Source organism: Larimichthys crocea, chromosome IX (genome assembly GCF_000972845.2).
Source record: "Larimichthys crocea isolate SSNF chromosome IX, L_crocea_2.0, whole genome shotgun sequence".
Lineage (NCBI taxonomy): Eukaryota > Metazoa > Chordata > Actinopteri > Sciaenidae > Larimichthys > Larimichthys crocea.
Genome location: NC_040019.1, coordinates 6087105 through 6110858, shown reverse-complemented (window position 1 = coordinate 6110858; position 23754 = coordinate 6087105). Strand labels below are relative to the sequence as shown.

Sequence of the window (23754 nt, the reverse complement as noted above, 5' to 3'; positions counted from 1 at the left end):
TAGAATTATCTTTATTATGCATTAGTGTGCAGCAGAATTATGAGAGATGACCCTAATCAAACATTAACTATGTAAGAGCACTGGTAAGATTGAAGGACTCCTAGCTTTAGAGTTTAGAAGCAGTTTTTTGTTTCAGTGAGACACTCGACACTTTTGTTTTACATTTCTAACAGCCACACTCTCCTTTCATATATTTTTATTCTTTATCTTTTCGCCTCCCAACATCTTGTCTCATCTTTTCATTTCCTCTTACCATTGGTCGTTTCAGCTTCACACAGGAAGCGTCATTGCCCCTTTTTTTCTGCCTCGCCTCGGTTCGGTCTTTGTCACACATGCAAAACTTTGTGCAGTACCTCACCCACAGAGAGGAACTGTGGTTCACAACGAGGTTTCTCCACTCTAACAAGAAGTGATCCTCCCTGTTTGCCTCTTCTCTGCTGTTCTGCTGTATCCTCTCTCAGATGATACATGTATCACCCACCTGCAACTTGTCTTTAACCACACTGCAGCTACATCATGAGCATACGGAAACTGAGTGAGTATTGTGTGTGTGTTTGTGTGTAGAGCAGCTGCACTTTGTTCATGTGTTTACAGATATAGTCAGTCAAACTTATCTAGGTTAACCAGTGCTCTCTGTCATATACCACCACACTATTTTTTGCAAGGTTGTGGTGATTATGATGACACGCTGACAGACTTTGAGAAAGACTTGCACAACAACACATATTTTTTACACATGTTTTGCAGTCATTGAGTGTTTCTCAGATTTCATTTATATACATTAAAATATTTCTATGATGTGTTTTTATAAAAGCCAAACACTTGTATGTCTACTGGTATTGACGCGCAAAGACAAACAAGCAGAACCATATGCAACCACCCACCCACACACACACACACACACACACACACACACACACACACATTCCCAAATAGGCAGATATATGTTTCGCTTCATTGCTGCAAACGGTTGATTGCTTCTGTCAAACCAGTAGCTCTGCAAAGGGGGCATTTTGCTGCAGCTTTGCAGGAGATAGAAACATGTTTATTAAAGCAGCTTTCTTTGCTTTTTTGCCACTTGGGGGCAGCAGAACACACAGATAACACCTTAAACAAAAACTTACCTAATAAAGATATGGTGAATTTACTGGAAAACAGGCAGACACAGAACAACAGAAGTCCAACGACAGCAGAATTAGTGAGTTAATAAACAATGAAAAATGAATGAGAGCTGCCAAGTTGGGTTTTATTCTCTTCCTGCCACCTTACAGTCCAAATGTCTTTACTGTCCCTCATACTCATAAATTCCTCACACATTTAGTTTCACTATTCAAATGAGTTGGCACGAGGATGAGTATAGAAACAAAGTTTGTGTTGTCACATAATGAGCACCTTTTCTTCTGTTCCCCTCTCTAGGTTTCAAGTGGTTCGGTAGCCTCACCAACCTCTCTTTTCGCCGCACCTCTGAGAAATCAGACTCCAAGACTCAGTCGAAATCTGGAGCAGGAGCTGGATGTGTGCCCGAAGATGGCACTGACTGTGATGCCGGCCTGGCTCCAGTTCCTGAGACAACTGTGGACGACATGGATGCCATACGCCCTCGAACTGCCAGCTATGTCCGCTCCAGTGAGAGCTATTCACACATGGGTACACTGCCACGGCTACTGATGAGGAAGAGAGACAAGAGCAAGAGCAATAAAGGTAAAGAAGCAGAAATAATAATAAGGAAAAAAAGTGGAAAATTTGAGGAATGGGACCACCATGACAAACTTTTTTCTCTGTCTCTCCCTGTCTTTGTCCTGGCTTTGATATTTCTAATGTCCCCATATCACTAGAAGCCCCCGGCAGCAGTAAGAACAGTAAAGACAAGAGCAGCATCAGCAGAAGTCAAAGCCAGCGACCTGCAGGGGACCATGGAGCCCAGAGGCTCAAAACCGGGCTCAGAAAAGACTCTCTGCCCATTTTCAAGACCCAGTCTGAACCTATACCTGAAACTCATGCCACAAACACCCAGGACACCACCCCTACACCCACAGCTGCCTGTAAACATGTGTCGCCATCTGGTGGTTCAACTGCTGCACTTCAACCAGAGCAAGGCATCCCCCAGGCAGGCACAGACTTGAACCCTGAAGAGAGTGCATCACCTCCAGCCAGCCAGGAGAATGATCAGACCCAGACTCATGAGGATGATGGGTTACAGTCCGGGCCTGTATCTGAACCGAAGCAGGATGCAGAGAGCAAAAAGCTGACAAAAGGAGCAGACAGAAGAAACCAAAACTCTGACAGCACATATTGGTGATTATTTTTCTTTCATTCATTTTGTAACCTTTCATAAATGTGAACAGTGAAGTTCCCTCTGCACTGAGGTTGGAGTGGCAACTGCCTCAAGAAGTCCAGAGGTCCCCCCCTGAAAACTCCTGTCCTATAGAGTGTCAACTGGTTTGCTGTAGTTTATTGAAAAATTGGGCGTATGCACAATTAATGCACAGCATCAACTGACACAAGGCAGTGGCTCCTGTTTTATTGCTTCTTATTGATCTTGAGATTACTTGAGTATTTCAATTTCAGTTTTTACTTGCATAGCGTTCCAACAAATTTAGTATTTCTAACAATCCTTATTTTGGGAATACATGAACTAAAGTACCAACTAAACTATCTCCACCTTGACCAGGTACAATAGAAAAATGCTGCTTACACAGTAATGGAACAGTAGTAGCAATACAATAGTGACATACTCATACATGCATCACATTTTTACTTTTAGTAATGTGAGTAGATTTTTGCTAATAAACCACAGTACAGATCTAATGTTTATATTCCAGCACGGATTTCAGTGAGAGTGGGTTTATTTATAGAGGTCCAGTAGCAGCTGTGCCTTGTGCGTAACGCCAGGGGGCGCAAATCTGTTTGAAATGCTCGTGGGAGTTGTTCACACTTCACAGTTTGTGTTTGTGCTGACTTTGCTGTGGACAGGACTTGTCTCGGGCGATGGGTGTAAGGTGAGATGACAACAGGATTCATTAGTTAACTTGTTAAAGGCAGCAGGTTGCATCGATTCCCTTTATTGATCAGAAGGAAACACTGTTTGCTGCTTTTTCTTATTTTGCGCATCGATTTGTTTGACGCACAGGTGAGCAACATAAGGTGAGGGCTTTCTGTGCGCGCGTTTCCTTAAATTATTATTATAAAGTCGGAACTTTATTGGAGAGTTTGAGGGGAAAGAAATGTAGTGTGAACGATGCCCCCCACCTCCTCCACCTCCTCCTCTGAGCCGAGCAGATTGCATTTTTCTCGCTGCTTTCCCATGACATGCCAAGGTCTCCCTGCCTCCAGTGTTCCTTGCATGACAGCAAGAGTGCGTGTATCGCGTTACAGTGGAATTTGCCCTGCGTGTGTATGTGCATGCGTGCGTGCAGGCGCGCGTGTGCGAGCGTGCAGCATCAGCCCCATTAGTTCAGCTCAGGGACCGTGGGAAATACAACTGTATGGTGTACTGCGAGTCCTGTATGGGCACATCAAAGAGCTCTCTCTGGTCAGCCTTAAATCACAGGTCCTTCCATCTCCCAGCCTGACTGTCCATTCCTCTCTACTAGACTCATTCTACCCAGTGCTGCTCTTCAACTCTTTGCTTCAACTTCTGGAAAACCAATTGTGGTTTCTTCCCAGGCTGTGTTGTTGGTGTCTTTGGTGGCCGGTAAGTTTTGGCTGTGAAATGAGATGATGTCATGGTGCCTCTGAGTGAGTCAGCTCAGCTGGGATGATTGTGGGTTTTGTTCTTCTTTTTCTCATTGTCCCTCATGGAGCCAAAGCACGTCAGCTCATTTGTTGGGCACTAATTTGAAAACATGTTAACACATGTTTAATTAGAGGTCAAACAATCAGTCAGCTAATGGACTCAGTGGAGTCGGTGGTTCAGTGGTTTCTGGCAAAAAAGGCAATCATATGGCTGGTTTCAGCATCTGAAGTATGAAGATTTGATGCTCTCATGTCATATATGACATTAAAGTGAATATTTGTTTGCTTATGGTCTTTTGTTTAGATAAAACAAAGTATTTTCAACTCATTACCTATTTGTTTTCTGAGAAACTAAAATGCAGATCACAAGTTTCTCTCAAAATGCTTCACAGTTTGTACAACATATGTCAAATTCTGTCCTTACATCTCTGAGTCCAATAAGGCAGAGTGAGAAAAAAAAAAAGGAATAAGCATGTCATTTAGGCGCAGACATGTATGTATGTATACATGTTCATCCTCTTCCAGGTTGGTGATATATGTTTTAGTTGCTGCTTGAACGGAGTAGACAGATGAGATGTAGCAGCAGTCACAGTAGAGTTGCAATAGACCAAGAGTTTCAATAGTAAATGAAGTCAAGTAGAATGTCAAGTTTGTACAGTATAATATTTAGGACATATTAAGCTCAAGAGTTTCTGGAATAAGTGTTTCATACAGCCACTGTGGTTTATTATGCGGTTTGTAGTCAGTTGCAACTTGTGCCTTGAGCCACTCGGCCTTTCTTGCCAAGTCTTATTTTGTGTTGGAAAGATTATTTGGCAATGAAATAAGGATCAACTTACTGCAGTAAACAAACAACTGCAAAGGGGTTTGCATGAGATTATGCAAAACGTTTGTTTACATCTGAAACGTATTAATATCAATTCAAATTTGACTTGACACTTGTTTTTTAAACCATTTAATTCAACATCAGAGCGTAAACACGAGGCATGTCAGCAAGAGCGTGATGAAATAGACTTCAGCATTACTGTGCTGCTTTGTGCCCTTCATATCTTAAACTGTATGTTTTCAAAGCCTCGTGTATGGCATGTTTTTATTCGCAGCTCAGTCACATTCTTTTCTGGATAAATACTGATGTTATCAGTGAAAATGATGGAGGCAAATATTTTACATCGTATAACCATTTCTCTTTTAAGCTCAGAGAACAGGAGCAACTTGGGAGGCGAATATAGAGCTCCTCTACTGTGGGACCTATTAACATTCCCAAGCCCATTGCCGTGATGGGACCCTTTGATCTGGCCTCTCTGTGGTCATGTGTAACAAGGCTTTGCTCTAGGCCCTATGAGACCCCTCATGCTATTGGGAGCAGCGTTGATTGATCTTAAAACTTGTCTGGGAGTGTAATTGCTCCTTTAGCTCCCGCTTGTTCCGTATCACAAAGCTGCACAGCAGTACAGCTCCCAAGACTGCTCCACAGCCGGGTTTTAGACACATGATCTGGATCCATCATGAGTGTAAAAAAAGTGTGAGTTATGGTACCCGGGAGATTTGAGAGGGCAGCTCCGCATGTTCGGCAACTGTGGATGCTCAGCGGGGTTTGTTAGCTGTCTGTTTTCCATGAAGGTTGACTGCAACAGCATTTTACTCGCTGGAGAGGCCGCCGGAGGGGTGAATCATGGGAATACGGGCGTGTTGCACCTGTTACAAGACCAGATCAAACACAAAAGAGAAAGTGCGTGTACATGTGTGGATACGCACAATTTCAACAGAGGTTTTACAGCCATTTCCTGTTATAACAGGAATGTTACGATCTAATATTTTCCCATCTTTCATCTCTTTTTTTTTCCCTTTTTTCTTCTGTTTCTACAGCCACATGGAGCCAGTAGTGAGCCAGGCGGAATATGTCCAGGTAAGTCTGCTCTGTCCAGGTGTGTGTGCCCTTGTCTTGTCATTTTCTGTCTGATGTCCTTGATTATGTGGCTCAATCCCACACCATTTGAATTAGATTTTTCAGTGTGAGCACTCCGATGTAATTTTGGCTGATTATTAGCCTCAAGTCTTCAACAGTTCTGCTCATTTCAGCAGCCTCACTCTGCATTTAGCTTAATTCAGTCTGCCATTTAGCTAATTGAATTTGGATTGAAGCGGTGCTAAAGTCAGCACTGTGCAGCGAGCAGACAGTCTGCCCTGCGGCCACTAGATGGGGCCGTACACTTGAGATGTGAGCGCTTGTGAAGCTGGTTCATGACCTTGGATATGAATGATAAGGGATTCAAACACACATCAATACAAATACTGGACTTTAAACACTGAGGGGCAGGAGTGGGAAAGAAGAGGAGAAGTGAGCGTAAAAAGGAAGGAAGTAAAAGAGATAGAGGCTGAAGTGAACTGCTGAGCTCGTGGGATTTGTTTTTTTTATTGATTTTACATTACAGGCGGGGTGGTAAGAGCATTCTCCTCTGACCCTGACCTGTATTCTTTTATGAAATAAATAAATCCATCTTCTTCTGACCACAACAAATTGACCGTAGTTAATCCCACAACACCGCACCTCGTTAGGCTTTTAATTACAGTAACAGATTTGATTTGTATTAAAAGTGGATCAATTTCTCATAATTGAGAATATGGGATCGTTGTACTGCTGGTGTAAACAAAACTTTCATATTATCAGAAAACATTTATAAATCCCACTGAGCTGTTAGTGTTAGTGCAGCCAAAGTAGTTAGCCACCCAGATCCTGACACGTCTATTTACTTACTAGATGAAAGCTGCTGTTTGACCCCAAAGGCTAATTTTCTCATTTTATAAAAGTTTTTATTGTAAAAATTTTTATTGTAAGTGATGTGGTATTTATTTCAGGCAAGCTGAACCACTTTCCACCATAAAAATCTGTGTGGAAACTCTGCTGTGCATTAAGGCCAATGTCAATCAATTTGGGAGTGATAAGTTCCAATCGAGCGCTGCAATTACTGTTCATGTAATTTAGCAGCGTGGTCACATAAAACAAGCCGTTTCTTATGTAATTATGGGCGGGACGGGGGGAGGGTGACTTGCACTATAGGAGGTGACGCTGACACCGAATGTCGCCTGACTTTTTTTTTTTAGTTCTGAGGCACAACAAGCCGATTACTCACATTTTAAAAAAAGAAGAGAAGGGCTCACTGTTTTCTGCTTTAAAGGATCATGTGTAGGGATTAGTCATCATCTTACATGATCGCAACCGCTTTGTCTCACCATCTCCTTTATAGTGTAAAGAAAAAACAAACGTTGGCTGCAAACCCGCAAAAAAATTGTATGGCTTAATCTAAAGCCAGTGTTTAGTTTGCCTGTGGAAACATGGAGGTTCAACGTGGTGGACTACATAGAAGAGAATCTGTGTCTGTAGATATAAAAGGCTCATTCTAAGGTAACAAATACTCAGTGATACACCACTGAAAACAGCGTTATGAATATTATACCCCTCTGACCCCCCTCTCATCAACTTTTTTCAAATCCTACATGTTTTGTCATCCAGATTTGTCTTTTTTCTTCCCCTCTCTCACTCTCGCATGCCACAACAGCCCCTCCCACCACCACCCACTCCCTGCTAAAGCTGCAAGCAAATCCCTCCATCTCCTTCCATTTCTCTGAAACATTTATGACAGCTGATGTTTAAATCAGGAGGTGGCCTCGGCGTTCCCTGTCATAATGGTAAAAAGACCAGGCCGGTGACTCTTTCCCAGTTTGTCACATGTACTTGTTTACCCACACACACATGCAAGCAGCGTCACACATGTACATAAAAATGAAAACTGGTGAGACAGACAGAAAGACAACAGAAATCTGATTATGCTCAAAGAAAATACGCGAATCGGTAAGAAAAGCCCTGAAGCATTCTGGGCAAGTTATTTATTTTTCAGGCTTTATCATAAAATATCCATCATCATTAATTTTTCATGTGGATGCATGGCTGGTCAAGCAGCATCTCCTTCTTTTGTTTTTAAGGCATTTATAGAAAAATGTAAAAAGCTGTTATATGTTTGGCAAAAAAAAAAAACACAGCTCTGACTGTCCTCTGTTATTAAGTAGCTCATCAAAATTGCTAAGCTTCAGTTCAAGTGTGTTTTGAAATAGTGTGTGTGTGTGTGTGTGTGTGTGTGTCAGGTATATGTGTATGACTACTTGCTATGTGATTGCGTGTGTTTGCTCTTGCCTGCAGCCCAGCGCTGCTTTGTCTCCTGTCCCATGTGGTGGTTTGGTGCTATTTTGATGGGAGGGGCAGGAGGGGGAGTTTGATATGAGCTTTATTAACATATGTCTGACACTGTATAGTGTGTGTGTGTGCGTGTGTGAAGGGGCTCAGCTGTGTATCTGTGCGTTACTGCATGTTTGAATATGCGAATGGTTTGAATTTCTAAAATCTGCATGTGTCTGTGTTGCCGCCTGATTAAATTAAGGCAGTGCCCTGTGGGGGTGTGGGTGCATGTGTGTGACTATTACAGTAGATTGAATTAATGTGGCGCCTCTGTAAATGAGAGGGGGTGTAAACTGTCAGCCCCTCTCTAACACACCCCTGCAAAGTCTATAGTTACCGTTCCTTCACCATGCCGACGGACTGACAAAGACCCAGAGCGCAGACGTACTGTTTACCGAAGGCCCATTTACATCTTGGATTATTGCATTAATCAGTTTATTTAGGACACCAACAATGGCCCAGATCTGCACTACATCTTTTTATAGCACGTTTGACTTATTTGACTCTAAAGATAAAATAACAGAAACACCCTAAAATGCAATGCAAACACCACAATGTTCAGTGTCATGCTTTTTTTTTTAACACACATACTTTGTCAGTGTTTGCAGCTGACGCACCAGCAGTCCAAGCTAATTATAACAGTGCTAGCAGGTAATGATTACCGTGTTTGCCGTCTTAGTTTAGCGTACTAATATTTCCTAATAAGCACGTCAACCTCATGACAGCCTTGAGAAAAAAATCAGGGGATCATAAAAAAAAGACGGTAGGATTCAGCCTCTGATCAGTGAAAGAATGTCTGCAACAAATTCAGTGTGAAAACTTTGATGTGGAAGAAAAGATTCAGCGGATCACCAACTTCTGTAGGATTTAATCCTCACTTAGTTATTCAGATATTTCAGTCTGAACCAAAGAAATGGACCAGCTGGCCGATATTGTCATCTCTGAAGTCATGCCACTAATACGGATAAAAATGCTGAATTAGCAAGCACACTTGCTACACACTAATTGGTTTTCAGCTTAAAATGACTCATTGTCTAACTGCCTTTTGTAATGATGTATGTGATGACAGTATAGCGATCACTCCAACTGCTAAAAGCACAAAACACTGAACAGATATCGGCATATGAATGCAGGATCTGCAGACAAAGAACCAAGACGCTGTTTTTCGTTTGTAGTCTGAATATTGACTAATCGTGTTTGAGTATGCTTTGGCTCCATGCAGTCGATATGGAGCGCAAAAGAGGCAGAATGCAATCTTAGAACCGACATTTTTGCTTTTTAATTACCTTTCATCTGTGCGATATGTGTTTCATTCTCATGCAACATGACATCAGTTGGACTGCAGAAGAAGTCTTGGCCCTGACTCAGTTTTCTGGTTTTCCATTGGCTACGCCAGAATCTCTTAAACATTGGTCGTTGACCCCAGAGGAACAGAAAGTTTTAAAAATAATAATACCACATGCAAACTAGAGGAAAATTGTAAAGATGAAAGATGACACTGAACCACACCTTATTGGATATTTGCTTCACAGGCGCGAGCTTCAGAAGCAACTACAGGCGTGTCACAGGGAGAAATAACAGGGCTATTATATTCCCAGGTGTTTCCGTTATTTTGTCCACCCCGATCAAGGTCAACATGCTCATGCCGCTAAGCAGTATGCATGTGGTAGAGAATAATGACTCAACGCTAAAGATGTGTCTAGTTGCTACAGCAACACGTTTGTGTAAGGTGAGGTTCGTTTTGTGATTGAAGCAGGACAGCTGATTTTTTTTAATTGCGCTATTTCACACTTAAATGAACGTTTCTCTACACGTCTGTGCGGACGCAGTCACGGCGTTTTCCAGCCAGGCCTTTTTCTCTCGCTGCATCATTATTATTGCAGGCTGATGTTTCAAACAGGCTTTGAAACACATATCTGGTGGTTCGATACGGATTAACCAGACGGTGAATGTGGTCCACCCTGTGAAGACATACTGATGGCAATCAGACACACACACACACACACACACACACACACACACACACACAGATCATTAGCTGAATCCTCCTAACCCCCCAACAGAGCCCGGCCTTTGTTTTAAAACACGCACGTGTGCACACATAGACACACATAAATGTGTGTGTTCATATAATCTTGATCTGCCCTCGGTGTGTCTCTCTTCATCTCTCACACACATGCGCGCACACACACATTTTACTCTCTTGCACTATCTCTGTGCGTCTGTCTCTCTCTCTCTCTCTCCGTCCGTCACACACTCCTTTCATTAGTGGGATGCTTGCAGGCACGTGCAGGGATTCTCCATTGTGCTCCCTATCGGCCTGCGGGATGGGGCTCACTAATTAATATTTAACTGAAGACCGCCTCCAAGCAAGGGGAGGAGATGTAGAGATAGAGGGGAAGGTGGAGGGATGGCCATGGAGGAGAAGGGAAGGACACGGGAGAAGATGGGGGGAGAGAAAGACTGGGAGGACGTTTTGGCTGGTGATGAGAGGTTGGGATAAGGGGGAGGAGGAGGGGGAGAGGGAGAGATGAGGGGAGGAGCACGGTGATAAGAAGGGTTGGAGAAAGGTTGGATTCGACAGAGCATGGGGAGAGAGATAGCAGAGGGATACGGGAATGCTGAGGATAGCTTGTAAGAGTAATAGAGAAAAAGAGAGATGTGAAGAAAAAGAGGAGCGAGTACCTGTACAGACACGACTCAGAGTAATGAAGTGATCAAGACTCACGAGAGTCTCTTTAGTCTTCCTAAAGGCACAAATATGCACAAAGTTCGAACCATTTGTCTTTCAATCTCTGTCTGTTCAGCCTTTTACTATCAGACGTCTAAAATAATGTGAAGTGTTGATGGTCCATGATATGTCTCACACTGTGTAAGACGATACATTTCCACGTGTATCTCCGTAATGAAATGTGTAACTAAGTTTTTAATACATTATATGTATTCGTTCTATATGTCTGTCCTAATGAACTACAGTATAAGCACATGAAGGTTTTGGCTGTTTGGTCGTTTTACCTCCTGTATCCTCAGGTAAATTACGTGGAATTCATGATATTTAGGTGTTTAGTTGTCAGCCCATTTTAAGACTTACTTCTTCTTAGCTGTTGGAGAGAAAGTATGTAAGAAGAGCAAGTTACTGATTCACCAGAATACCAAACCCTTGAGTGTTATATCACCGTGCACAGCACAATACATTTTCCTCTGTGTCAAGTATTTTCAGAGAACACAGTGTGACTCAGTTGGGGCGAATCTGTTTCTTTGCTTAAATGTCACAGCTCCCCGGAGCAGCCTTTTGATATGTTTGACTTAAGTTTGGCTTCAAAACAATGAGATGATAATGCTTCTCTTACACGTAGCGGGATTCTGTCACACGTGCAAATCAAAATACTTGTATAAAAAGGATTAGAAGCTGCATATGTTTAAAAAAAGTATCACTTTGATGACTGGCTTTTGGCTAATGCACAGTGCATACACTGTAACACAAGCTCTCAAGCTTTTTTAGCATGACCTGTCCGAGTGGGAATTGCAACCCCATAACGCTGCCAGATTTAATGCTAAGGTCATAGCGATCTATATTTTAAACTGCATCCATCATAGTGTCACATGTGTTTTCCCACAGCATGCATTGTGGGCGTGTGTGTGGCGCAGGAGACAGATGTAACATGCTGTATGTTGTGATTGTTTTGGCGTGGTATTACAGAAGGATTGAGGGAAGGAAAAGCACAGGGTCCCTCTTATGAGATTATTTCTGTCCCCACTGTGTAATCTGTCTAATCCAAGCGCTGGATGGTTTGAGATTACATTAAGAGTGGTTAATGAATCCATCCTGTGTCTTGTAGCTTCTTATCTATCAGCCTTTTCTCCCCGCCTGTGACCCACTCGCGTGCATTCAAGACGCAGATTAGCAAAGGCATCATCTGATGCTGTGGTACAGAGATGACCTCGGTGACAAACTAAGGAGAGGTGAGAGAAAGGAAGCGAGCATACAGCCTTTTTTTTTTTTTGTTGTGATCTGGTATGTTGCATCTTTCTCTCCCTCTCTGCTGCTATGTCTCTCTATTACGTTATGCCTCCCTGCAGTGGTGCAGACCAAACTAAATGCAGTGTCAGAATTTTGGATGCTGTCAAGGCTCTCGCAGTGTTGCTATGGTGAAGCGTCCTCAATGATGTCACTCACTCAGGCCTCTGGAGACAGAGCCCCACCCCTCCTGACATCTCCCTACCGGTATGTGTGCCTTTATGTATGTGTGTGTGTGTGTGTGTGCCTGTATGTGAAATGGGCCGGTGAAATTCATGCCGTGTTATCCTTGAAACACCTGCCTGTGTGTTTCAGCTTATAATGAGCTGTCTAGCTGCAGTCTGCGTGGCTTTTTTAGAGACACATCATTATATTGTGCTGCACACACACACACACACACACATACATACACACACTCTTTCTCTCTGTTTCTCACACACACACACACACACACACAGAAATATCAACATTATTTCACCACGGGAACTAAAAGCTCTATAGCTCCTGCTGTCTCTAGTAATATTTAGTGGTGTGTGTGTGTGTGTGGACTTGTAGGTTGAATAAAAGGTGGGAATCTGCATTGAAGTGTGTGTGTGTGTGTGTGTGTGTGTGTGTGTGTGTGTGTGGAGGAAGGGGGGTGGTGGTGGTGGTGGCACCCCTGTTGGGTTCCTTTTCATGGCAAAAGAAAGGTTAGATTCCTTTGGGAGGCTGCACTCACTCCTCCTCCTCCTTTCTCTCGCTTTCTACCCCGCATCTTCTTCATTCCATTATCTCATCTTTTAATCACTCTCTTTTCTCTCTCTCTCTCTCTCCTCCCATCATCTTTTCTCTTTACTTTCTCCATGTTTTACTCTCTCCGTTGCCCACCCCACCACCACCACCACCACCACCACCCCATGTCAGCATTGTCTCAGCACTTGAAGCGGGGGTCGTCGGGAGGGTTGGGGTGGGGTTCCTGCCTGCGATTCGACAGCACTTCTCTCTCTCTCTGTGCTTGTGCCTGCTAACATTCACTCCCCCCCCTACTCTTCTCTCTCTCTCTATCCCTGCCTCCCTCCATCCATCCATCCCTCCCACCCACCCGCCCTCTCTCTCTCCCTCTGGCCCGCCCTCCCCCCACCCACACTCCTTTCATCAGCAAGCAATGAGGTAATCCCTAGCAGCCGCGTGAAGTGCAGCAAGTGCAGCGAGAGAGAGGGAGAGAAGCAGAGAGAGAGAGAGAGCAGGAGCGACAAGAAGCCGGTGCAGGGCAGAAGCAGCGGAGATGTCAGGAGCTGTAATATCACTAGCTGTTATCAGTGGCAGCTGTTAACGGCTTGCTTGTAGTTAATAGCTGATGTGGTTACCAGCAGCTGTTTGCAAGCTGTAAGCTGTGGGGTTAGCTGTTTAGCTTGTAGCCAGGTTTTTGTGGTGGTGGTGGTGGTGGTGGCACTATGTTGAGGGGCTGTTAACCAGGCAGAGAGGCAGGCAGGCAGGCAGGCAGGCAGGCAGGCAGGCAGGCAGGGGTGGGACAGGCTTATTCCAGAGGTTGGAGGTTTTACATCGGACACCCTGGGTGTGGTAAAAGAAGAAGCAGAAGAGGACGGGAGACGGGGAAGAGAAGAAGAAGAGGGGGTGAGAGGTGAAGTAGAGGAAAAGGAGGAAGGAGCCAGGGGGGGGAAAGGTTTGAGGAAAGGTAGCAGAGGAAGGTGTGTGACCACCATGACGGAGAGGTGTAGTCTGTGGAGTGCCCTGTCGGCTGCAGCATGCTGCTTCTACCGGGGATCTTTCATGCAGGTGCAGGTGAGTGAGCATCTTTATGTGTGTGTGTGTGTGTGTGTGTGTGTGTGTGTGTGTGTTTCTGTTTGTTTTGATGCCAGAGCTTCCTGGTGTGTTTCCAAAATGTTAAACATCATTACCAAACACACATGTGTGTTCTGATTTCATACACCATCCAAGTTTCCTTGTTGCATTTGTCCATGCACGTGTGTGTTTGTGTGTGTTTGTGTGCTTGTGTGTGTATTGATGGGGAGGTGCGCTCACTGTTGGCTCCGTCTCCTGTCCCGTCAGCCGGTAATGTCAAGCCTGCTCGCTATATAGCAGCCAGACTGATGATATCATAGATGCTGTGCAGTACTTGGGTGTCAGATGGACTGTGTAAAATCACGGCGTGGAGACAGATAGAGGGAAATGGTGATGGAGTAAGAGAGGGTTTGGGGGGAAAAAGAGCAGAAGAGAAAGGGAGTATGAGTTTCTGATTTGTATATGAGAGGGAGAGAAAGTGTGTGTGTGTGTGTGTGGAGGGTACAGTATCAGCTTTACTTTGGTCTAATTCTGGCTTCATGCTTGACACCTAATATCTGACTTTATTCCTGGGACAAAATGACACCCACAGTATATTTAGTGTGTATATGCGGTATGTTTCTATGTCTGTTATGCTTGATGCTGAATGTTCTTTGACAAATAACATGACTTCTCAGGACGAGCAAAATCAAGTTTGTTTCAGGGGAATCACAAGACTTTTTGGGGGGATTTTTTTTTCTGGTCGAGTTTTTAAAGCTCAAAGGTTCTATGAAGTATTATCGTAAAAGAGATTCTACATAGCGGGAGTTGCAAAGATTTCACATGACAGGACTGATAAAAGAAGACAATACATAAGGAGAATTGGTTAATAGAGATAATGGGAAATAGCAGATTTTAAGGAACCAAAAGATGTTACTGCCCGGGGTTTTGCCTGGGCTTGATGATTCTGTACTGGACTGAAGTGGTTGTAGTCGAACATGTACAAGTTTCTCTTCTCTTCTCTTCTCTTCTCTTCTCTTCTCTTCTCTTCTCTTCTCTTCTCTTCTCTTCTCTTCTCTCCTCCTCTCTTCTCTTCTCTTCTCTTCTCTCCTCCTCTCTTCTCCTCCTCCCTGCCACGTTGTTTGCAGCTGGCTGTGTTGTTATAATTATGGATTTACTTTAAACGGCAAAGCCACGGAGTTGTGTTTGCACGTGCGGTTTAACTGTGTTCCAGAGCAGTAATCCTGATGTTCGGCGTTGGCGTGTCCCACCTCGTCCTCTTGGCAGGAGGACATTTCATCAGTGTAACAACTTGCTGAGACAGTTAGCGTCTTCACGCTGGATTACTTGGGTTGTTTTTCTTAAAAAAACAAATGTCTGTCCTAGAGAGAGAAAAAAGATTCTTGGCTCTCTTCTTTCAAGGATTTTGGAGGCATCTGCTTTTGTTTAGAGTGAAGTGTTTCAAAGCTCAGAGTAATGGAGTTATTTTAATTGAATCTGTCATGGGGTTCCTGTGTAGTGGTGGTTGTGGTAGGGGTATGTGTGTGTGAGCGGGGGGTAAATTAATTAGCAGTCGCAGAATGGTTAGAGTTAAGTGGGAGCATTTCTATTGTGAAATAATAATTACTTGATTCCCTGCAAGTTGGGGTTGTTTACAAACAGTGTGATTTCGTCTGTAGACTAATATTGATCCTCCAATCTATTCTAATTAAACGTAGCTTGTCAAGCACAATACTGTGTGTCACGTAACCCAATGTCTGCTACCCTGAGAAGTGATGCTTTAATCATTACTTGTGCGCTGCCTTCAGTGTCATGTTGATGCTTTTTTCTTTGCCTCCAAGTGAACAACCACTGGTTATAATATACACTCGCAGTGCTGTTCTCATAAAACCTGTAACTGGTGATTTAGTCTTTGTTTATCTGAATTACTTGCCGACTGGCTGGTGTGTGAAACTGTGAACACTCAGGGAAGCGGTGATCTTCTCTGATCAACAGAATCCCTCCACTTGGTGAAAATAAAAGCAACTAGTGTCATCCCATTTCAACTGTAATACATTTTTAGTTTGGATATAGTTTCTACTTACTATACTACATCCTCAGCACCAGTACCTGAGACGCCGTTTTATTTACCGCTCAGCATTAATCTGCAATTGTCAACTATCTCTGATAAGATAACATGATGAAAATGTATCGCCGCCACTTAATGATAAACTCAGAGGGCGACATCGGGCTGGTGTGTGACAATTTTCACTTTTTTCATTTAAACTGAAAGAGACATTGTGTTTGTTTGTTTTGTTTTTCAGGATGCTGTGAGAGTAATTACTCAGTGTATCTTTGCCGTCTGTACACCACTAATGACTGCAGATTGTCTACTTCATGCAGGTAGTTAGTGGTCAGTGAACGCAGCAGGAAAAACTGCCTCCACCACAGACGATTTTAACCATTCTATTTTTCGTTTTTTAAACGGATATCACTGCCGCGTTGATATTTTTTAACAGTTAGGTTCGCAGTAAAAACCTAATCATAGCCAAATTCTATCAAACAAATGATCTTTTTTAAATGAATTCACGAACGATTGTCGTTACACAAGTGACACGCAGAGATGATGTTGACATAGCGACAGTGATGTGTGACCTCAGCTCATCAGCCGTATCAGTGGAGAGAGATTACACTTGATCCCCTGGTCTAGACTGCAGTGTGTGTGAACTATGCGCACCGACACACACACACACACACACACACATGCACTAACACACATATATGCAGACATGCAGCTTAACTATTGTGTCTGCCTTACACCCAGTGCTTCCAACGCATCTCTGTAACTGTCCGCTGAACTCCTGTGGCCGTCAAAGCCCCCATGAGCCCCAAGAACAAATACACAGGACCCCTCCCCCACCGCCCCACTATGCTTAAATTGTTTTCAAAGTTAATCTTTTTTCTTCTGTGAGCTTCTTTCTCTCTCCTTCTCCCTCTGCCACTCCAACCCCGTAGCCTCATTCCCTGCTGACCTGACCAGCATGTGGCAGCCGTCATGCCAGCCAGCAGCCGGGGCCCCCTCTGTCCTTTAGCGTTCCTGCAACCCGACTGTATCTGGAACATTGCTGTCGACCTCTAACCTCACAACATGGCACCTCTTTGCCATCCGGTCCGATACACTGCAAAGCAAGTTTCTGCCTGGGCAAACAGATCCTCAACAATTCAGTACCTCCTGGTATTTTTGGAATCTTCAAGACTGGTTTGATTTGATCACATACTAATATCACATAATATGAGGCTATAATATGAGAATTCAGTAGAATAAAAGACCAATTCTTCTTGTTTTTCAAGGATTTACTGGAAAAAAAAAGTCATTTATCACCTTGAAACATTGTTTCCTGCTGCAGAGTAACATCCTGTTGACCTTTAGGTTTACTGTAAATGAAGGACAACAAAGCACAGAGCATCTTCTGGTTTTAGAACGTGAAGAGAAAAATGAGGAGCGAATGCAAATGAGCTGCTGCTCATGTCCATATGTTCAATCTATCAAAGTCTATTAAAGTACAGGCTGTTGGCGTCGAAGCAAACACAGCCAAAAATTAGATTTTTTCAAATTAGATTTTAACATATTGACAATAAACTAAAAAATAGTTTTAGTATAAAAGTATTGAGCCATAGTGATGAAGTATGATCATCATAGAACTACAGTTATTACATAGAGCAGAGAGGATTTGTTTCAAATAGATCCTACATATTAAACTGGCCAGCTTTATTGCATTGATGTCCCTCCTGTGCATCTTGTCTACGCGTTATCTCTATTCCCGAGAGCAGGTCACAGTTTAATAACAGAAATTGAACCAATACCGTCGGCGAAATGTCCCTTCCATAGTACCTCATCTATATTATATATCTATACACAGTTCACAGTCTGCACTGGGGTTGTTATTAGTTTTACGGTAATAAAAACTTGATACATCCTCGCTGCTCCAGGATTGTTGGATTTACTTTGAGTTATGTCGTGCTTTTTTTTTTTTTTTTACATGGAGCTTGATGGTTTTGGTCCAGTCATATCCCGGTCATATCCCCAGGATGGAGGGCAATAGTGGTTTTGTATTAGCTTTCTCCATCACCCCATTCTCTGTCTAGTCAGTGCTAAACTAGCTGTAGAAGATAATGGCCCTGCTAATGCCTTTATATGTCTATGTGTGTGTGTGTGTGTGTGTGTGTGTATATTTGTCTGTCCAAGCCAAAAAGGGAGCCCAAGCCAATTGGTATGTTTTAGCATTGAAATATTCACCATGTAATCCCCTCTTCTCCACTCCTCCTATCTCTCTCGCCCTCTCACCCTCCTCCCCAAAGCTTTTCACCATAAATCCCCTTTTGGCGTGCCTCCCTGTCACACCCTCAGGCTCATAGTGTGAAGGGCAGCTGTGCATGTGCATGCACGCGTGTGTGTGTGTATCTGTGTGTGTGTGTGTGGTTAAATTGCCTTGTTCCAGGGTCCATATCCTCATTAGAGCACTGTGATGTTTTTGGCAGTAATGAGGAAAAAGCCTGTGTGGAAAAAGCCTGTGTTTGTATGTGTCAGCTGTGGATGTGTGTGTTTTTCGTTTGTGTGTGAGTGTGTGTGTGTGTGTGTTGGTACAGAACATGCTGTGAATTAGTTCTTCATTCATGTTTTTAACTCTTCTTTGGACTGTAACGTCTGGATTATACCAAGCATCAAACCTTACATGTTAGTTTCTGGTTTATAGTGGACATGTTTGGGCATTTTATCAGAAGAGAAGGATTAGTTTAAACTGGTGTAACTGATCATCAATTCTTTAGATGAAGTACTCCGTGGTGCTGACACTTGCAACCTCTTTGCAGTGAGATTTAGGTAACACTTTAAGAAACACCTCATACCTAGATAACAAAGTCGTTTGTCATTGCCCACCCATTCGAGCATTTTCAGAACAATTCATAGCGTTTTCTAATCCGCCACCTCTGCTGTGAAGGTTTGGTTACTTACGTGGGAAAGATTGGGGTCATGGTTTTAAAGAAACCAACATTTCTGCTACTGTTTGTGGGAAAAATTCAGCTCCTTTTTAATGCCCCTAGACGTCCTCCTTAACAGCTTTTGCGGAACAGTAATAACTTCCCGATTCCTGCTATTCCTGACTTCGCTTCACTGTCATTATACAAACAATTTCAAGAGGTTGCTTGTCAAGAAAAAAACATAAACATATGTTCAGTTAAAGACATCAAATGCAACAAATCAACCATTTACAGTTAGATCTGAATCTCCTTTGAGGTCTTTCAAGTAAGTCACATAAGAAGGCAGTTCAGTTGGAGGAAGGAGCTAACTGTTTTGGCATTAACATATCAGCAGAGTAATAGTAAGTGTCTTTGTTATAATATCTGCTCAGTCCCCTTGAGTATGATTGGACCAGCTGATTGCCACACAGCTGTGAATGAGACAGTGACTGTGAGGCATGAATGAAACACCTGAACCTGTCTCATGTGTTTTTACTAAATGATTTCTAGTGTTGACAGTCTCCAGCAGAGACTTCCTCTGGGGCTGTGTTTTCTGCTGAGTATACCGTTTGTGTTGGAGGTTTGAGGCCAAGATTGCATCAAAGCCTAACCAGGTAACAAAAGCAGTACAATTGTAGATCTAACGTCTAACACCATTTTGATCATTTAACACCTACAGTAACCAACCACTACCTTCAGTGATTCCACCACTATCTTATTCTTCAGCAGTGCTTTGTCCTTGTTTTAATCTTCATCTCAGCCCAGAAGGTCAAAGAACACAATGAGAGTTAAGTGGTCCTTCAGCTTGCAGGTCCCTCCTCGGCAGCTTACTTTAAAAGATAGAAAAGGGTCTTTAATTCCCAAAGAGATCAAATATGTATTAACAAATGTTGGTTCATTGAGCTTCATGTTAAATAATGTTAACTCTTGCATGAGGTTAATTGTACACGTTCAAAGCACAGTTGCGAAATGAGGAAAGTTGTTATCGCAGGTGATGGGATTAACGTAACCGTTATAAATAAATGTGGCCGCGCTGTAGAAAAGTGTCTCCGGGCTTACCTGAACTCAAGTGTATAATGTGCTCACCGTTCAAACAAGTAAAAATGCAAAAAATAAAAATGGTCTCCTCTTATCATGACTTTTAGCTGCAGGCCAGGATCAGTGCAATGCTTCATGTAGTCATCAGCTGTCTCTCTTGTGATAAAGGAAAGCTTTTAAAATAGGATAACATAAGACATAGACCTGTATGCTCTCTTGAAGCGGAGGCTGGAGGAAGAGACGGATTATTGCAAAGAATATAAATAACCTGCCAGCGGGTTAAAGATGAAAATCCTCTTCAACTCTGTTATAATTATGGTCTTCTCTCTGAACATTTAAGGAGTAATTACTTTGGTGAATATTTACAGCATCTTTTTTTTACTGCTTTTGCCCACATAGAAACGCTTAAATGTTCTAGGATTATTATAAAATTTGGCAGATTTGTTGTGGATTATGTGAGCTGGGTGAAATGTGCCAACCATCGCCACAGAGGGATGCTAATGATAGAGAGTTGATTGTTCCTGACGTGAATGGAGGCGTGAATGCTGAAAAGCGCAGGCGATCCTTTTTTTTAAATGAAGAGAAATGATTTATAGATGATCACAAATTGCAAAAGAGCTCTTATGCTCTGTGAACACGAGGGTGTGATTTCACATTCAATGTAGCTTTATTGCCTCGCCTGTTAGCGCGGTTGTTTGTATCACATCCACTTCTCTCACCATTGATCAAAGTTAAGAACGACGTTCTCTCCTCTTTGTCTTTTCTTATCTCGCTTCCCCACTTACTGTTTTCTCTTACCGCTGCATTCCCTCAAAGATTCTAATGTTGACTTTTGAGATGAATGAAGTCAAGTGTCTGTTAGTTTTACAAGCAAACCTTCAGAACTGACACTGAGGGCTGAACAGTGTGTGTGTGTGTGTGAATCAAGTCCTCTAAAGTATCTCCGCTAGTCTCTCGCTAAAGAAATCGCACATGCCTGCAGATCCACACATACATACACACACACACCATGTTCACATATGCTGGGAATGACACAGCTGAGAGGGAGTGTGGCATAGTGAAGGGATTTTCGAGCAGGCGGTTGCCAATTGTTTGGGGCTACTCATCTTTGACCTCACCTGACCTCTGAGATCGTTGAGGATTTTTGGATCACAGGGGGGGCGGCTGCAGCTTTAAAGTCTCCCAAATGAAACAGATAGCCCGTTCCAGAGCAGGGAGGGAGGCCTTCTGGCGTGGAATGGATGATAATGGATGCAAACTGAAAGTACTGCACCATCTCAGATATTGAGATAGGTCTGCTGTTGGCGAGAGTGTTGGTGTAGTTAATGTTAGGTTGAATCATATTGTGATGAGATGATTTCTGAGCCCCCTTTTTGTTTTATTTATTTATGTGTGCAGGGTCTGTTTCGCTGCGGAAATTGTATTTTCTTTAGGTGTAAGGTTTTCTAGCTTTCCATGCCAGCGGTGCTCTCTGTTGTGATATCTAACAAATCCCACTGGGTAGAGAGTGTTTGAGTAACAGGAGGCCCTGGACCTCTGTGGAGTTTTTAATGCATCATTTTCCTTTAAGAAAAGACCCGCGGCTGTTAGAGCGTCTCTGGGTGATATGCAGAGAGCAGCTGAGACCGGTAATGAACACACATGCTGGCTCTCGCTTTCTCTCGCATACACACAGATATTTACTCATATGTGTACATGCACATACATGTGTGCACGCATGGGTCCGCATGTAATGTTTTTGTTTAGATCGTTGATTAATCTGACAATTTATTTCTTAAACTAATGAATTGTCAAGGCTTGTTTATCAGCTTAGATGATTTTCAAATTTTCTGTCCATTGAGTTGACTGATGGAGAAGATGGAGCGCAATCTTTCTGAAGGTACTGATAACATTTTTCGGTTGTTAATGAGGCAATGACACTCCACATTGCCTCATTAACAACTGAAAAGTGTGATCAGTAATGTGAACCAGATACAGATACTGATTAGAGATTAAACCGATTTAATTGACTGGAATTTTGATAGCTTTGTTGGATGTAATTCAATTCAAATTAGATTGCACTTGTGCTAATAAAGCAGAATCCATGCAGTGTGCACACTCGGATCGTGTGCTGGAACACGTAGAAGCACATAAACGCTGGGTTTAAGTAAAAGTGATTAGAGGGACGGGATGAGAAGACAGAGAGTCAATTGATCAGTAGATATCAGTTATGTTTCCGGTATATAGTCAGTATGCAATACAGTGTTCAGATATAAGGGAGTAATGGACAGCACACAGGCAAAGAACATCCTCCAGCAAGGCAATTATTTTCTGTATCAGGACATCTCCAGTTGCATAATGGTGGTTGGTGAAATGTGTTTCCGTGTGTGATATCTGGGTTTGTATCTTTCTGCAGTGTGCATGTTACGGCGCTTTTAAACGAGAGACTCAGAGCTGTTTTGCACCTCGTGTTCACACGTGAAGTCTTGGAAGAAATCCCAACAGCTCTGCAGGCAATTACAAACCTAGGAGTGACATCATACTCTTAAAAAAAAAAAAAAAATGGGCATTGAGGGTGAGGAGTGGGAGGTGTGGGTGGTGAAAGGGGGAGGGGAGTGTAAAACAACATGTAAGGAGGAAAGAGAGGAAGAGAAGACGGAGAGTGAAGGCGCAGCACTTTGTAACAGGCCATCACAGGCTAATTTCCCATGAGCATCTCTTAAAGGAACGTGTCTAGTGTCTCTCCTGGGAGTGTTTACGCTCACACCTTCGCACACACTCTCTCACACACTTCCAGACACCGAAAGAGAGTCTCTCTTTCTGTTGCCTGTTTTTTGTCTGTTACTTGAAAGCAGGTCCAAGGGCAATGCTGCGCTCGGAAGGTGCTCATGTGCACGCGTCAGTGAAAAGAGTATCTATCTGTGTGTGTGTGTGGGTGTGTGTGTGTGCGTGTGCATGTAGTGTATTACAAAGTCCCAGCTAGCAGTAAAAGCTCCATCTGTATCACCATGACAACAGCCCAGTAACAACAGGGAGACAACACCCATCTCAACCCTCCCAACCCCCATCAGCTGTGTGTGTGCACGCTTGATTACTTGCATATTTGATTGTGTGCATTTAAGAGAAATTCCAATATGTGTGTGTGTGTGAGACAGAGAGTACATCCATTAGGGAGCATCCTAGCAGGTATGTCTCTGAGTGATGGACATGGCCCTAATAGGTCTGCCCGTATGCCTCAGTGGGGGAGTGATTTTAAACACACACACACACACACACACACACGAATACACACACTCCATCGCTGCCTACGTATGAATGGAATTGATACCTCAGCAGCGCACTCCCACTGTCTGCCTCAGCCAGCCAATTGTTCAGCTCGCTGCTCAACCTCCAGGATGAGATGACATCATTGCTGGCCAATGGCATCACAGCTCTAGGGCGTGCTTGTTTTTGATGGTCTGCACGATCAGGAGTGATGAGGACGGCTGTGTGTGTGCGCGCGTAAGTGCGCTGGTAATGGGGAGATAAAACTGATTGATATGCATACATGGTGCACCTACGGGATCAAAGTCTTCCTCATTTCCATCTCATCATGTATGGTCACCACTCTCTTTTCCTACTTTCTCTCTCCCTTTTCTTTCTCACGTCTTTCTCGTGCTGTAACTTGTTGGCTCTGTCTCTTTGTTTACTTCTCACCTCATTCAGTTTTATCTTGTCAAATCATTGTCTCTTCATGTGATGTATTTGTGTGTCCTAGGCCAGTCAATAGGTCATTGTTTGTACTGTGACTAGGCAAAATTGTGTGTGTGTGTGTGTGTGAGTGTGTACTGACACAGCAGGGAGTAAGATGTCACCGTGACCAAGCTACAGATAAACTTGTTTATGATACACTTCCCTACTGTGACCTTCCATCTAAAATTAGTGTTTGCATCATTCATTTCCCAGTCGTAGCACTGTTTGGATCTCTCTTTCTGTTGTACTGTGTTATTGTTGCCAT

At 43.1% G+C, this 23754-nt stretch overlaps 1 protein-coding gene across 5 annotated transcripts in view; it reads left to right on the top strand.

The window, feature by feature from the left end:
* Window positions 1–352: 352 nt before the first annotated feature.
* The window catches only part of sh2d3ca (SH2 domain containing 3Ca), a 48634-nt gene continuing 25232 nt past the window's right edge, over window positions 353–23754 (top strand). Inside the window, exons 1-4 of one of the 5 annotated variants that reach the window (XM_027282192.1) lie at window positions 353–535; window positions 1417–1701; window positions 1836–2295; window positions 5602–5641. In XM_027282192.1, the coding sequence (XP_027137993.1) occupies window positions 517–535; window positions 1417–1701; window positions 1836–2295; window positions 5602–5641 (804 nt within the window). In that variant the 5' untranslated portion in view covers window positions 353–516. Of the gene's footprint in view, window positions 536–1416; window positions 1702–1835; window positions 2296–2928; window positions 3000–5601; window positions 5642–13153; window positions 13767–23754 lie in introns of those variants that run through there. The other 4 variants (XM_019272471.2, XM_027282194.1, XM_027282193.1 and 1 more) reach the window with 4 other exon arrangements.